Raw genomic sequence first — 16,457 nt, 5'->3', positions numbered from 1 at the left:
GAAAGAGACAGGTTAGAATGGGTGAGAGGAGCAGAGAAATTGAAACAACTAATGACCCCACCACTGAACATCAAGCCATTGTTTCCAGGACTGTCACTGACCTCATCTCCTCTGGAGATCTTCCTCCCACAGCTTCCAACCTGACAGTCGCCCAACCTCGGACGGCCCGCTTCTAGCTCCTACCCAAAATCCACAAACAGGACTGTCCTGGCAGACTGATTGTGTCAGCCCCTTCCTGCCCCACGGAACTCATTTCTCGCTATCTTGACTCCCTTCTCTCTCCCCTTGTCCAGTCCCTTCCCACCTACATTCATGATTCCTCTGACACCTTACATCACATCAACAATTTCCAGATCCTTGGCCCCAACCACCTCCTCTTCACCATGGACGTCCCATCCCTCTACACCTCCATCCCCCACCAGGATGGTCTGAAGGCTCTCAGCTTCTTTCTTGAACAGAGGCCTGAACAATCTCCATTCATCACTACTCTCCTCCGTCTGGCTGAACTTGTTTTCACACTGAAAAATTTCTCCTTTAACTCCTCTCACTTCCTCCAAATAAAAGGTGTGGCTATGGGTACCCGCATGGGCCACAGCTATGCCTGTCTCTTTATGGGGTATGTGGAACATTCCTTGTTCCAGTCCTACTCCAGCCCCCTCCCACAACTCTTTCTCCGGTACATCGATGATTACTTCGGTGCTGCTTCATGCTCTCATCGGGACCTGGAAAAATTTATCAATTTTTACTTCCAATCTCCACCCCTCCATCATTTTCACATGGTCCATCTCTGACACTTTCCTTCCCTTCCTTGACCTCTCTGTCTCAATCTATGGTGATAGACTGTCCACCAATATCCATTACAAGCCTACCGACTCTCACAGCTACCTCGACTACAGCTCCTCACACCCGACTTCCTGTAAGGACTCCATCCCATTCTCTCAGTTCCTTCGCCTCCGTCGCATCTGTTCTGATGATGCTACCTTCAAAAACAGTTTCTCTGACATGTCCTCCTTCTTCCTTAACCAAGATTTTCCACCCACAGTCGTTGACAGAGCCCTCAACCGTGTCCAGTCCATCTCCTGCGCATCCGCCCTCACGCCTTCTCCTCCCTCCCAAAAACATGATAGGGTCCCCCTTGTCCTCACTTAGCAGCCCACCAGCCTCCGCATTCAAAGGATCATCTTCCGCCCGCTGTTTCCGCCAACTCCAGCATGATGCCACCACCAAACACATCTTCCCTTCACCCCCCCCGGTGGCATTCCGTAGGGATCATTTCCCTCCGTAATACCCTGGTCCACTCCTCCATCACCCCCTACTCCTCAACCCCCACCTACGGCACCTCCCCATGCAAACACAAAATATGCAACACCTGCCCCTTCACTTCCTCTCTCCTCACTGTCCAAGGGCCCAAACACTCCTTTCAAGTGAAGCAGCATTTCATTTGCATTTCCCCCAACTTAGTCTACTGCATTCGTTGATCCCAAAGCGGTTTCCTCTACATTGGAGAGACCAAACACAGACTGGGCAACGGCTTTGCAGAACACCTTCGGTTTGTCCGCAAGAATGACCCAGACCTCCCTGGCACTTGCCATTTTAACACTTCCACCCTGCTCTCTTGCCCACATGTCTGTCCTTGGCTTGCTGCATAGTTCCAGTGAAGCTCAATGCAAACTGGAGGAACAGCACCTCATCTTCCGACCTGGCACCTTACAGCCTTCCGGACTGAATATTGAGTTCAACAACTTTAGATCTTGAACTCCTTCCTCCATCCCCACCCCCTTTCCGTTCCTTCCCCCTCCCTTTTGTTTTTTTCTAATAATTTATATAGATTTTTTTTTTCCCACCTATTTCCATTATTTTTAAAATGTATTCCACCCAAGGTTTATTTCACCCCACCCACTAGAGCTACCTTGCTCGTCCTGCTCTCCAATCTTAATTAGCACATTCTTTTAGATAATATCACCACTTTCAACACCTCTTTGTTCTTTTGTCTGCTCCTATCACTGCTTGCTTGTCCCAACAAACCCCCCCAACCCCCGCCCCCGCCTTAAACCAGCTTATATTTCACCCCTTTCCAATTTCTACCTAGTTCTGTTGAAGGGTCATGAGGACTCGAAATGTCAACTTTGTTCTTCGCCGCCGATGCTGCCAGACCAGCTGAGTTTTTTCAGGTATTTCTGTTTTTGTTTTGGATTTCCAGCACCCGCAGTTTTTTGTTTTTATATCTTTATTTTTACTTCACTAGCCCGTCTCTAATCCTCTTTCAAAATGATGTATAAATTTTAATTTGCTTTTGATTATTTTTCTTTACTGTTTGCTTACTTTTTTCATTTGTCTTTTATGTTCCTATTCTACAGATTTCTTAGATAAAAGCAAAAAACAAAAATACCTGGAAAAACTCAGCAGGTCTGGCAGCATCTGTGGAGAGGAGCACAGTAAATGTTTCGAATCCATTTGACTTTTCAACAGAACTAAGTAAAAATAGAAAAGAGGTGAAATATAAGCTGGTTTAAGGGGGTGGGGTAGAGCTGGATAGAGGGCCAGTGATAGGTGGAGATAGCCGAAAGATGTCATTGACAAAAGAACAAAGAGGTGTTGAAGGTGGTAATATTATCTAAGGAATGTGCTAATTAAGGGTAGAAAGCAGGACAAGCAAGGTACAGATAGCCCTAGTGGGGGTGGGGTGGGGTGAAGGGAAGGGATCGAAATAGGCTAAAAGGTAGAGATAAAACAATGGATGGAAATACATTTAAAAATAATGAAAGTAGGTGGGAGAAGAAAAATCTATATTAATTATTGGGAAAAAAAGGGGGGAGAAATTGGAAATGGGGTGGGGATGGAGGACAGAGTTCATGATCTAAAATTGTTGAACTCAATAATTAGGCTGGAATATTCAGTCCGGATGGCCTAATTATTGAGTTCAACAATTTTAGATCATGAACTCTCTCCTCCATCCCCACCCCATTTCCGATTTCTCCCCCCTTTTTTTCCAATAATTAATATAGATTTTTCTTTTCCCACCTACTTCCATTAGTTTTAAACGTATTTCCATCCATTGTTTTACCACTACCTTTTAGCCTTTTTTTGATTCCTTCATGCCACCCCCACTAGGGCTATCTGTACCTTGCTTGTCCTGCTTTCTACTCTTAATTAGCATATTCCTCAGATAATATCACCACCTTCAACACCTCTTCGTCCTTTTGTCTGTGACATCTTTTGGTTATCTCCACCTATTACTGGCCATCTATCCAGCTCCACCCCACCCTCTTAAACCAGCTTATATTTCACCTCTTCTCTATTTTTACTTAGTTTTGTTGAAGGGTCATTCGGACTCGAAACATTAACTGTGCTCCTCTCTGCAGATGCTGCCAGACCTGCTGAGTTTTTCCAGGTATTTTCATTTTTGTGTTGCTACAGATTCCTTAGTTTATTAGAACCTCATCGTATATCTTTATAACTTAATATTCAACTTTTTCAGTTTCAATCGAACACTTTCCATTCTGCTTGTCCGCTTTATATTCTCTTCAAATTCATAAGCCTTTATTTTGGTTCTTCCATTCTTCAGTGCATGGAAGGCAGGTGAAGTACAATGAGCAAACAGGCAGCACAGTGACCACTGGCATTGAGGTCTGCAGGGACTGACAGAGTTGGGGCTGGTAGTTTTCTGATAATCCAGTATCTTAGGGGGTAAAAAAGGTGTTCCAAAACCCACAGTCAAAATCTTGGAGAATAATGAGACTTCGCACGTCTCTCCCGAGGCCTCTATGTGCATCCAGAGTAACTGAAATGATCCTTAAAGGAACTGATCAGTCAGTTACTATCATCACTGAGATAAAAAATCTGATGTTGGTAAGTAACCATGAAGCAGTCAGATTGTCATAAAAACCCAACTGGTTCACTAATGTCCTTTAGGGAAGTAAATCTGCAGTCGTTACTATTTGTGACTCCAGTTCCACAACAATGTAGTTGACTCTCAAGTTGAGAGTCTGAAGAACTCTGAAGAACACAGCAAGCCACTCAGTTCAGGAAAACTAGGGATGGGAAATAAATGTCAGCCTTATCAGTGCCATCCACATTCAGATAATTAATTTAAAAAAGCTCATAGTGTGTCAACTGTTTGGGGGGTTGCGAGGGTTTGAAAATAGAAGTACAATAGCAAAGAGCAATAATCACAAGCTACTCACTGGGGACGGGTCGCAGTACATCTGGGATAAGAATTTCCACCAGTGCCTGGTACAGCACGTGATCACAGTTCCTCATCCATTTAATAATGGGTTCAAACTTACAGAGGTTGATGAGTTTGTCTTTGGGGAAAACAGCCTCACTCTCCTCCTCACTACACAAAAATGAGAAACAGAAAGCAACTTCACAACTAACACAGCAAATAGAAACTCAACATTATATAGCCAACTGAGTTGGACCCACTTATTTCACACTGCTGCAGATCCATGTGATAAATGTGGCATTTAGCATCTTTGATATACCTTTTACCCATGAAGAGAAACCAAAAGCCAAGTTTGAAACCAAACATTGAACATTAGGGAACTAGTATTGAGAATAAATAAATTCCTCAAAAGGTAAAGAACTTTAAATCTGTTCTAGGACTCAAACATTCACTCCTTCCAGCAGTGACGCACGGTAGCAGCAGTGTGTATCATCTAAAAAATACGCTACAGGAACTCACCAAGGTTCCTTAGACAACGCCTTCCAAACCTATGGCCGCTACCATCTAGAAGGACAAGGGCAGCAGATAGATGGGAACACCACCATCTGGAAGTTCCCCTTCAAGACACTCACCATCCTGACTTGGAAATATATCCCCTTTCCTTCGCTGGGACAAAATCCTGGAACTCGTTCCCTAACAGCACTGTGGGTGTACCTACACCACATGGACTGCAGCAGTTCAAGAAGGTAGCTCACCACCACCTCCTCAAGGGCAATTAGGGATGGGCAATAAATGCTGGCCTGTCCAGTGATACCCACATCCCCTGAATGAATATATATTAGAAAGAACAATTCCCTTCTTAACCAGTGACATATTTTGCATCTCCAGCCAGGATTGTGTATCTCAGCACAAAAGATAATCAATCACAGCATGTGTAACCTGTAGATGTATTTTAAGTGAAAATTTCAAATCAATCCCTTATATCTCAGCCCTATGCAAATACTCTCCCATTAGAAGCAACAGTCCTTTACAGCACCACTTGATTCTGTGAGCAACTGCAACCCTGGTACAAACAAGGGCAATATATCTAACATCCCTGGACCTCAGTCATAAACAATTCAACACTATCTGTACATAAAGCAGTGCAGCAAGAGAATGTCCCCACCACATATCCCTCGCCTCCAAAAGAAAGCAAGCAAGGGTCTGGCGCGGCACCACCTCCTCCCAAAGGCACAGCCCAGTACTACCACCACCTCCCCTTCCTCAGTACAGCCCAGAGGGCACACTGCCGAATCACAAATTGCATCCATGATTTTTCAACAATTAAAACTAGTGGCTAATTGTAGGTAGTACACCAGCATTTGACAACGCAGACTCCCAGAAGGGTGGCTCTATGACAGGAACTCACAATTAGAAGATCAGCCCTTCCAGTTTAGTCAAATAATCAAAGGATTGTCACAAAGTTTTGTAATTTTCTTACCTCACTGAAGTGACAGAAGCACCATCATTTGGTGAAGGAGTTGAATGCCAAAAAGTTTGCCAAAGTTTTTCAATGTAATGAAACTGAAGATTTATTACAACATCCAACATTGCCTGTAAGGGAAGCCATCATTTGTTATGTGGGGTGGGATAGGTAATTAAAACTACATGTCAGAAAAAGCATTGCAAACCACTGAAATGTATTTTCAGAAAACCAGTACTGCTGCTTAAGGATGCCATTATCTAGATTGCTAACAATGCAAATAAATAAAAGTTAATATTTTTGATGATCAAACTAACTTGTTGCACCTAAAATAGCTATAAATGTAAAATAAATATTTTGATCATTGCCCTATCAAAATGTACATACAAACCACAAGATTGCCCAAGTTGTAACTGAAATAAGAATTTCTCTTTATCTTGGCATAATTTGAAAATCTAGGGTTGAAAATAGAGGCAAAGCAGGAGATATTCCATCAATGAAAACCAAGAAAGACTGATCATAAACAAACTGATTATAAGTTAGATATCAAAGACTATAATTGGGACAGTAACTCAGCTACAAATCTGTTAAAATGGAGGCAGCAACTTCAGCTTGCAGTCTTGCACAAATTGAACATTACTTCTTGCTTTTACATTCTGCCTCTAGATATAAATCCAAGGAATCCCATTTGTCTTTTTTTAATTGCCATAAATGGTTGCAATGTCAGATTTGATGACCAGTGTATCTGCCCACCAAGGCCCCTTGTACTTTAACTGTAATACATAAGAATTAGGAGTAGGTGGTCACTCGGCCCCTCGAGCCTGCACCACCATTCAACAAGATCATGGCTGATCTGATTGTGACCTCAACTCCACATTCCCACCTACTCCCGATAACCTTTCGCCCCCTTGCTATCGAGAATATATCTACCTCTGTCTTAAAAATATTCAAAGATTCTGCTTCCACCACCTTTTGAGGAAGAGAATCCCAAAGACTCACGACTCTCAGAAAAACTTTCTCATCTCTGTCTTAAATGGGCGACCCCTAATTTTTAAACAGTGACTCATAGTTCTAGATGCTCCCGCAAGAAGAGACATCCTTTCCACATCCACCCTGTCAAGACCCCTCAGGATCTTATATATTTCAATCAAGCCGCTTCGGGGATTAACATTGTCCCCTGCAGCAAAGAGTGAAAGTCCATAAGGTTGTGTTGCCTGCCCAGTGCCAGGGTTCGGGGGATCTGCTCAGGGCTGAAGAGGAGCTTGCAGTGGAAGGAGGAGGATCCAGACGTCATGGTCCATGTAGGTATCAACAACAGAGGCAGGACAAGAAAGGAGGTTCTGCATAGTCAGTATGAGAAGCTAGGAACCAAATTAAGAAGCAGAACCTCAAATGTAATAATCTCCGGATTATTACCTGAGCCATGTGCAAATTAGCGTAGGGCAAATAAGATTAGAGAGATGAATGCATGGCTCAAAGACTAGTGTGCGAGAAGTGGGTTCCAGTTTGGGGGGCACTGGCACCAGTGCTGAGGAACTTGGGAGCTGTACCGTTGGGACGGTCTACACCTGAACCGTGCCAGGACGAGTGTTGCAGGGTGACAAGGATTGGGTCCTGAATACAGAGGGGTATATGACAATCAAGAAGGATAGGAAGCTAGGTAGAGATGGAAGGATAGCATTGTTGATAATGGATTTCACTGGTGCAATAGTTTGAGATGACCTTGGTTCAGGAGATCAGAATGTAGAATTGGTTTAGATGGAGATGAGGAATAGTAGGGAAAAGAAGTCACTAGTGGGAGTGGTCTACAGGCCCCCTAACAGTAACGACAATGTAAGACAAAGTATACAAGGAGAAATATTGGGTGCTTGTGATAAAGGGACAGCAATATTCGCAGGTGATTTTAATCAACACAAACTGGAAAAATCAGATTGACAGTAGTAGCTTAGATGGGGAGTTCACTGAATGCTTTCAAGATAGTTTCTTAGAGCAGCACATTCTGGAACCAACCAGAGAGCAGGTTATATTAGACTTGATATTGTATAATGTGACAGGATTAGTTAATGATCTCAGAGTGAAGACACCCCTAGGTAGCAGCGACCACAATATGACTGAATTTTTACATCCAGTTTGAAAGGGAGAAGAGTGGGTCTAAGACTAGTATTTTAAACTTAAATAACGGCAATTATGTGGGCATGAAAGCTGAGGTAGCTGAAGTAAATTGGGATACTAAGTTAGGGATAGATCAACAGAGGAGCAGTAGCAAACATTTAAGGGGATTTTCCAGAATACTCAGAATAAGTATATTCCTACTTTAAAGGAAAATTCTAAGGAGAGGACCCACCATCTGTGGTTAATGAAGGAAGTTGAGGAAAGCATCAAAATTAAGGAAAAAGCATATAACTGCAAAGATGAGTGGCAGGTCAGATGATTGGTCAGAATATAAAGAACAGCAGATGACTAAAAGGTTAATCAGGAGAAAAAAATTAAATTACGAGAGGGAGCTAGCTGGAAATGTAAAAACGGATAGCAAGAGTTTTTACAGGTACTTAAAAGGAAAAGAGTAATTAAAGTGAGAGTTGGTCCTCTAAAGAGTGACAGTGGGGAGTGAATGATAGATAATAAGGAAATGATGGATGAAATGGACAAATATTTTGCTTCTCTCTTCACCATAGAATAGACAAAACACATTCCAGTAATAGCTATAAGTCAGGAGATGGAAGGGAGAGAGGAACTTGGTGAAATTACAATCACTAGGGAAGCGGTACTGAGCAAACTGATGGAGCTACGGGCTGACAAGTCTCCGGGTCCTGATGGACTTCATTCTACGGTCTCAAAAGAAGAGGCTAATGAAGTAGTACATGCTTTGGTGCTAATTTTCCAAAATTCACTAGATTCTGAATAGGTTCCATCAGACTGGAAAGTCGTAAATATTCAAGAAGGGATGGAGCAGAAAACAGGAAACTAAAGGCCAGTTAGCTTGACATCTGTCATGGGGAAGGTGTGAGAATCGATCTTCAAGGTTATTGCTGGGCACTTAGAGAAACTCAAGGTAATTGGGAAGGGTCAGCATGGTTTTGAGAAAGGGAAATCATGTTTAACCAATTTATTGGAGTTCTTTGAAGGGCTAACATGTGCTGTGGATAATGGGGAGCCAGTTGACGTGCTGTAATTGGATTTCCAGAAGGCATTTGATAAGGTGCCACATCAAAGGTTATTGAGGAAAAGAAAAGCTCATGGTGTAAGAGATAACATATTAGCATGGATAGAAGATTGGCTGGCCTGCAGAAAACAGAGAGTGTGCATAAATGGGTTTTTTCATGTTTGACAGGATGTGACAAGTGGAGTCCCACAGGGGTCTGTGCTGGGGCCTCAAACTTTTTACAATTTATTTCAGTGACTTAGATGAGGGGAGCAAAGGCGTGTTAGCTAAATTTGCAGATGACAAAAAGATAGTTAGGAAACTATGTTGTGAAGAGGACATAAGGAGGTTGCAGACGAATATAGATAGATATAGTGAGTGGGCCAAAATTTGGCAGATGGATTATAGTGTAGGAAAACGTGAAGTTGTTCATTTTAGCAGGAAGAATAAAAAATGAGAATAGCTGCAGAATTCTGAGGTACAGAGTGATCTAGGTGTCCTAGCGCATGAATCACAAAAAGTTAGTATGCAGTTAGTAATTAAGGCAGCTAATGGAATGCTATCCTTTATTATAAGAGGAATTGAACATAAAAATAAGGATAAAAACAAAAAACTGCAGATGCTGGAAATCCAAAACACATACAGAATTACCTGGAAAAACTCAGCAGGTCTGGCAGCATCGGCAGAGAAGAAAAGAGTTGATGTTTCGAGTCCTCATGACCCTTCCACAGAACTGAGCGAATATAAGGAGAGGGGTGAAATATAAGCCGGTTTAAGGTGGGGGGGGTTGGTGTGGTTGTAGGGACAGTCCCTACAACCACATCACCCAACCCACTCCCCCCTCCCGCCCTCCACCCCAACCTTAAACCAGCTTATATTTCACCTCTCTCCTTATATTCCCTCAGTTCTGTGGAAGGGTCATGAGGACTCGAACCGTCAACTCTTTTCTTCTCCACCGATGCTGCCAGACCTGCTGAGTTTTTCCAGGTAATTCTGTTTTTGATAAAAATAAGGATGTTATGCTTCAGTTATGCAGGGCATTGATAAGACCACATCTCGAATACTGTGTGCAATTTTGGTCTCCTTATTTAAGGATGGATGTAAATGCATTGTAGTTAGTTCAGAGGAGGTTTACTAGATTGATACCTGGAATGAGTGGGTTGTTTTATGAGGAAAAGTTAGAAAGACTGGGCTTATTTCCATTGAAGTTTAGAAGAGTGAGGGGTGACTTGATTGAAGTATAAAAGATCCTGAATGGTTGAAAAAGGGTGGAAAGGATGTTTTGCTCTTGTGGGAGAGTCCAGAACTGGGGGGCACTGTTTAAAATTAGGGATCGCCCTTTTAGGACAGAGGTGAGAAGAATATTTTTCTCTCAGATGGCTGTGAGACTTTGGAACTCTCTGCCTCCGAAGATGGTGGAGGTGGGTCATTGAATATTTTTAAGGCAGAGGTAAAGATTCCTAAGGTTATCGGCGTTAAATGGGAATGTGGAATTCGAAACACAAACTGATCAGCCATGATCTTATTGAATGGTAGAGCAGGCTCGAGGGGCTGAATGGCCTACTTCTACTCCTATTTCATTAGTTCGTATAAAAGATTTTGAGGAACAATTTTTCAGAGAAATTACAGTGAGGTACAAAAATTAAATAGTAGTATTAACGTGCGACTTCAATTATTCTAATATAGACTGGGATAACAATAGTGTAAAGGGCAGAGAGGGAGGTGAGTTTTTGAAGTATTCAGGAGAATTTTCTAGACCAGTATGTTTTCGGCCTAAAAGGGAAGGAGGCATAAAAATAGAAGTCCTGGAAACACTCAGCAGGTCAGGCAGTATCTGTCAAGAGAAAAAAAGGAGTTAACGTTTCAGGCCAATGATCTTTCCTCAGAACAGTTCTAATGAAAGGTCATTGACCTGAAACGTTAACTCTGTCTCTTTCTCTGCAGAAGCCGCCTGACCTGCTGAGTATTTCCTGCGTTTGTTTTTATTTCAGATTTTAAATCTTTGCAGTATTTTCCTTTTGTAATGACAAAGGAGACATTGCTGAATCTGGTTCACGGGAATGAGGTGAGTCAAGTGGACAGTGGTAGTAACCGGTGACATTTGGTGACAACCTTTAGTGAAGAGCGATTGTAGTACCATAAGGCTGGCTTAGTTATGGAGAAGGACAAGGAGCAATCCAGAGTGAAAATACTAAATTAAAGAAGGATCAGTTTCAGTGGGGTGAGAACCAATTTGGCCCACATAAATTGGAATCAAAGATTAACAGGCAAAATTGTAGCAGAACAATGGGCGCCTTTAAAGAGGAGAGTACATTCAGACAAGGGTAAAGCTAGAGCTCCTTGGATGACAAAAGAGATAGAGTAAGCTGAAGAAGATAATAATACAAATGAGACCAGGCTGAATATAGAAAGTTCAGAGAGTTAAGTGTAAAAGGAAATCAGAGAGGCAAAGAAAGAGTATGAGAAGAGACTGGCAGTTAACCTAAAAGGGAACCCAGAAGTCTTCTATGGGCATATAAATAGTTAAGTGCTATTAAGATGATGTGAAGTCAATTAGGGACCAAGAAAGGAATGTACTCATGGAAGTAGAGGACATGACTGAGCTACTAAATGAGTACCCTGTACTTTGCATCTGTCTTCCCTGAGGAAGCAGATGCTGCAAAAGTCATAGGAAAAGAGAAAGCAGTTGAGACACTAGATGGGCTAAAAATTGATAAAAGTGGAGATATTAGGAAGATTGGATCTTCCCTCATGATTGCAAAACAATTAAGAAAAACTTCCCTTCGTTAATGGGATACGCCTGTGTTGAACTTCAAAAGTACAGGTTTTGTTCAGGTTGGGCAATGTTGAGACACACAAACTTTTATCATTAAAGTGTATCAGGGAAAGGATTCTCTACACGATAAGATATAAGCGTAACTTAATACAAGCTTTAGCAGAACCCCAACTTCCCAAAACAAGGCAGGGCATTAAACAGTATGAGAACACAATAATCATCTTCTGCACTGATCCTGAAAAGGCAACAATGTGGGGTTTAATTTGAAGCACCCACCTCTTCCCAACTGTGCACCCAACCTCCTATCATCCAGTATACCTCACCTCACAGTGCTCTCTGTACAAAGTCTGTAATGTCTTCACTTCATTTAGTGTGATATCCTCCGGCAAAGGAGAGCTACCAATCTCTGCATCAATAAATTCTGGCAATGCACGAGACATATCTATTGGAAGCAACAATAATTAAAGAATGTTAATAAACAAATAAATGTTTTTATATGTTTATGCATAATCACTTTAATGCTTATAGTCTCTGTACTGGCACTTCCAGGTGTCATACTCAGCCAGACTGATTAGCAATGTTTCAGATTTGCTACAAGACACAAAATATGATGCTTTTTAATTCATAGTATCATCAACTCTTGAACATATTACAAACCTTGTGGCACATTTCAGTTCAGGTTTTAATCTGTGATTATGTCTAAAAAAATTAACACAATGTTAATGCATGCCAATCAATAAAGGCAAGCACAGAGAGAGTTGGAAAACCAATAACATGAGGAAAGAACTGGAGTGCCAAGGATATGAGCAGCATCTCAATGTGGGAGCACTCTATTAGCGTTGTAGTTGAAGCAGCTTTACATGATGTTGGAAACCCAACACATTAAAAATGAGGCCCCCAATAATCTGGAGAGGATTAGCTCCTTCTGAAACCAACTGTATGAGATTAATTGACTGACCCAAAAACTGCTGGTGGTGTTGGCTCTGTGCAGCCACAGATTGCTCTGGGGTTGTTGGAGCTGCATGTTGTCCATTTCCAGTCATATTGTCTCCTACACCATCTAACTTCTGCATAGGTTTAAACCTAAAGACAAAAGCACCAAAACTTACAAAAAGGAAACTATATGAAGATATCAGAAATAGTGACTTTACCTTACATGGCCAATTTGTTTTAATTCAAGAGAGAAAACAATTAGAACCACTAGGTTATTCAAATAAAGCAGTTTACAAATACAAATATTGCCAAGCCTAACTGTTTTTCACACATTTTTAAGTATGATGCCAATTAGGCCATTTTTTAAAGTTAAAATGCTGTTGAAAGATAGCTTTATTTGATTCATTTTCTTAACAACTGAATTACTGCAAGGGGTTAACACAATTTCAAACATAAAAGGTATAAGTTCAGTCAATCAGTGCTGACCACGATTATTTAGAATTATACTCAACAACTATCAAGCTTGTTATATGCTGCGATTGTACCATCATGCAATGACCTTGAACCTTGCACTTATGGCCCATCCTTAATCCTGAAACGACAGTTTGGTTGATGTTAATAGTGGAGTCGCCAGTATGCAGTCCATGAAATAGAGGACCAGGGTCCATGGGTGAGGTTTGGATAATGGGATCTTGGGATTGCACCTTGGCTGCTTGGGTTCTAGACGCCTGTGGTTCTTGGGTGTTAGTTTGTGATAGTTTGTGTCAGTAGTGAGGCTCTGGGATTGTACCTTGGTTGGGGATGTGTGTGTGTATGTGGGCGAGGTGGGGTTCAGGGTCCTGGGGTCACTGTGGCCCCTGGGCATGGGTTGGGTGGTGGGATGCTAGAATTTTATCTTAGCTGAGGATTGGGGTCCTGGGTGTGGGATAGGTGGTAGGACGCTAGGATTGTACCTTTGTTTCTGATGTACAGGTTGTTGCCGCATTGCCATGTACTGCATATCCTCCTGTAAACGGTTTAACGGTGAATCGGGCTTTAGACGAATCCCATAATAATGGTACTTAGAATTTCCCCTGCAACACAGGAAAATTATATAAATCTAAAGGTAGTTGAAGGAATAAACAGTGAATGCCACTGAGAGCAGCTAAAGTGAAACATGCACAAAAAAATCATTTTCATTTTTGAAACATATTTCAAGGTGTCATTGCAATAGAAATACTGGAGTTATATCAAATAGGTTCTCAGCAAATGAGTGCTGTAGTACTCCCAATTAAGCACAGCCATTTAATTCTAGTCTCCAAAATTTCAGCCAACACATTACTAGACTTGCTCTGCAGTGGCATAATTAGTGACTTTAGGATTTTTAAGTTTTGCGAAGTATTGGAGCACTGTATAATTTCAGATATCAAGGCTGATGTTCAAACTGAGACTTCAATGGGAAACAAAAATATCTATCACTCACAGTCAAGTGTAGCAACTGGCTCTTTATTAGATCCAGAATAGCTAAAGCAACTTTGACCTCAACAATGCTGCCATGGGAAAAGGTTCACTGGAGGCCAAGTTCAAACAAGGCTGTATTTCCAACATGCATTTATGTTGATGAGCAATCTTTTTTTTACCCTGACCTTGTTCCCAGTCTTCTGGTCCTCAGCCCCATGAACACAGAACGAATCAGTTTGCCAAAAGAAGCTGCATTGACGGGGTCAAGCTTCTGTTCTTGGCAGTGCCGCAGGTAATGGTTGTAGAGGGAGCTCCGGGGGAGGCTAACTCCCTCAGCAGTTTCATAGTTATCGAGGAGCCACTGAAGCTGCATTGAATAGAGACAGTGTGTCACCCATTCATACTGTACACAGTTAAACTAAACCAACTTTAGCACACTCTGATTATTGGTCAGTTCACTAATATACAAGCACACAAAATTCTGATTAGTTTGCTAAGAGTTAAATAGTAAGCAATTAAAACAATTTTGACTGCAGCTGCATTTGCAAGTATTGCCCACCGCAGCCTCTTTCGCTAAGTTAAAGTAAAGTGCACTTTTACATTCAAATATTGTCTCCTGTGTTGCATGGGAAAATAAAGATTACTTGAAGCCTTCAACCTTTTACCAATCCAACTTATCCACCATACTGTTGGGAGTAAACTTGTACCTGGTCTATGACTTTCTGTCAAAAATTAAAATATAGGGAGAGCATCCCTTTAAGGTTTGAAGAGCTGGGTGGGTGAGAACTGTATGTGAAGAATGTTCCTTAAAGAACGAAGATTACCCTGCAAGAAAAGTGTTCGTCCTTCTATAGATCACAACCTCCACACATCTACAGACAAGCCAATTAGGCCAAGTGAGTAGAAGATGCTTATGTTGGGCCAGTCCTATCAACAGACAGTGTAAAGCTAAACATTCAGCGAATGATAAGAAAGAAATAGGAACAGGAGCGAGCCATTTGGCCCCTCAAGCCTGCTTTGCTAGTGCAGTGTTTCACTATTCTTATTCTTGCCACACCTAACGCTAACATTCACCGGCTACAAGGGCCCATTTGGCTGCACTCATGATTGGGCTGCAGTCATGATTGGACTGCCTTCCATGTTGATGCAGCATTTGATTCGTGACTATCAAACAGCAGAATGTACAATTCCACTACTATTACTGTGACCAGTTAAATGCCAATCATCTCAGGGCATCATTGCAGGGTAGTTCTTCAGGGTAGTGTCTAGGCCCTATCATCTTCCATTGCTTCATTAATGACCTTCCCTCCGCCATAAGGTCAGATGTGTGGATGTTTGCCGATGATTGTTGTGATGAAATGGTTTCAAAACCTGAAATTTTTTGAGACTGTCCCTAACTGAAATAGAAGCTCAAAGGCTAGGTTTCTGGGATGGGTATGTTAATTGAAATCCCTGCTGCGACATCAGCAGTTGTCAGAAGCTAGGAATCCTGTGGCGATTGGCTCATTTCATGATGTGCCAAAATCTTTGTGCCGCCTCCAAGACGCAAGAGTGTGGTGGAATGCTCTCCACTTTCCTGGATGAATGCAGCTCCAATAACACTCAAAAAACTCAATGTAATCCAGGACAAAGCAAGCTGCTTGATCGGCACTCCACCCACCATCTTAAATGTTCATTCCCTCCACCACTGATGCAAAGTGGCAACAATGTGTACTATATACAAGGCGCCCTCCAGCAACTAGCCAAGCCTCCTTCAACAGCGCCTTCCAACCCACAACCTCTACCGACCAGAACAAGGGCAGCAGATACATCTGATTCTGTGCTTTTCAGAGTCAATACTTATGCAGTGCATCCTGGAACTGAAAATGAAGAGACACCATCAATTCCCACGTGCACATTGCAAGATGATTTGGTCAAGTATGGCTACCACAGGCAGGGCTGACAGGAGTGGGGGACCCTGGGTCAGTGGCACCTAACAAAATAAGGAGACTTTATATTGCCCACAGGACATTCAATCTACAAGGGACAACAATTTGCTCATCACCAGGAGGAATGTTCAAGTCCATGCCTTCCATATTGGGTAGAAATCCTCAGAACCTGAAATGTCTGGGATACAAGCAGGGCAGAAAGGAGACACTGAGTTTGCTGGTGACAAAGTAGCCTTGTAGGAACAACTGAGGAGTCACTTATCAACTGTGTTGAGCATCCACAATCAACTATGTAGTACCCTGGCAAAATCTAGAAAATTCTGAAGATGTTGCTCCAAGCAGAATCACATCAATATCCTGAGGCAGGATTGATTCTGCTTAACAGTGGCTGTCTAATCACAGAGGCCAAAAGTATTTGGGACAGATGGTTTCCTTAGTATCATTTAGTGCTGACCTCTCAGCTGTAGGCCCTGAATAAGTGAGGAGTATTTTTTTTAAAGCAGTGATTGCTCCAGCATTAATGAGTGCCAGGATCTCCACCAATGTCATGAGTCAAGTCGAAGAGTTTAAGTGAAGAGTTTACGGTACTTTAACCCAAACCATACTATCTG

General features: G+C 42.0%; 1 protein-coding gene across 9 annotated transcripts in view; it reads right to left on the bottom strand.

The window, feature by feature from the left end:
- LOC121286840 (DNA-binding protein RFX2-like) overlaps positions 1-16,457 on the bottom strand; it is a 137,737-nt gene that overhangs the window by 39,000 nt on the left and 82,280 nt on the right. For 7 of the 9 annotated variants that reach the window (XM_041203947.1, XM_041203945.1, XM_041203944.1 and 4 more), the window contains 6 exons: positions 14,098-14,285; positions 13,432-13,551; positions 12,504-12,628; positions 11,869-11,987; positions 5,646-5,758; positions 4,185-4,336 (listed from right to left, as the gene is read on the bottom strand). In XM_041203947.1, coding sequence (XP_041059881.1) covers positions 4,185-4,336; positions 5,646-5,758; positions 11,869-11,987; positions 12,504-12,628; positions 13,432-13,551; positions 14,098-14,285 — 817 coding nt within the window. The remainder of the gene's footprint in view (positions 1-4,184; positions 4,337-5,645; positions 5,759-11,868; positions 11,988-12,503; positions 12,629-13,431; positions 13,552-14,097; positions 14,286-16,457) is intronic. The other 2 variants (XM_041203948.1, XM_041203951.1) reach the window with 1 other exon arrangement.

The sequence above is a fragment of the Carcharodon carcharias genome, chromosome 14, assembly GCF_017639515.1.
Source record: "Carcharodon carcharias isolate sCarCar2 chromosome 14, sCarCar2.pri, whole genome shotgun sequence".
NCBI lineage: Eukaryota > Metazoa > Chordata > Chondrichthyes > Lamniformes > Lamnidae > Carcharodon > Carcharodon carcharias.
This window is presented reverse-complemented; position numbering and strand designations above follow the sequence as displayed.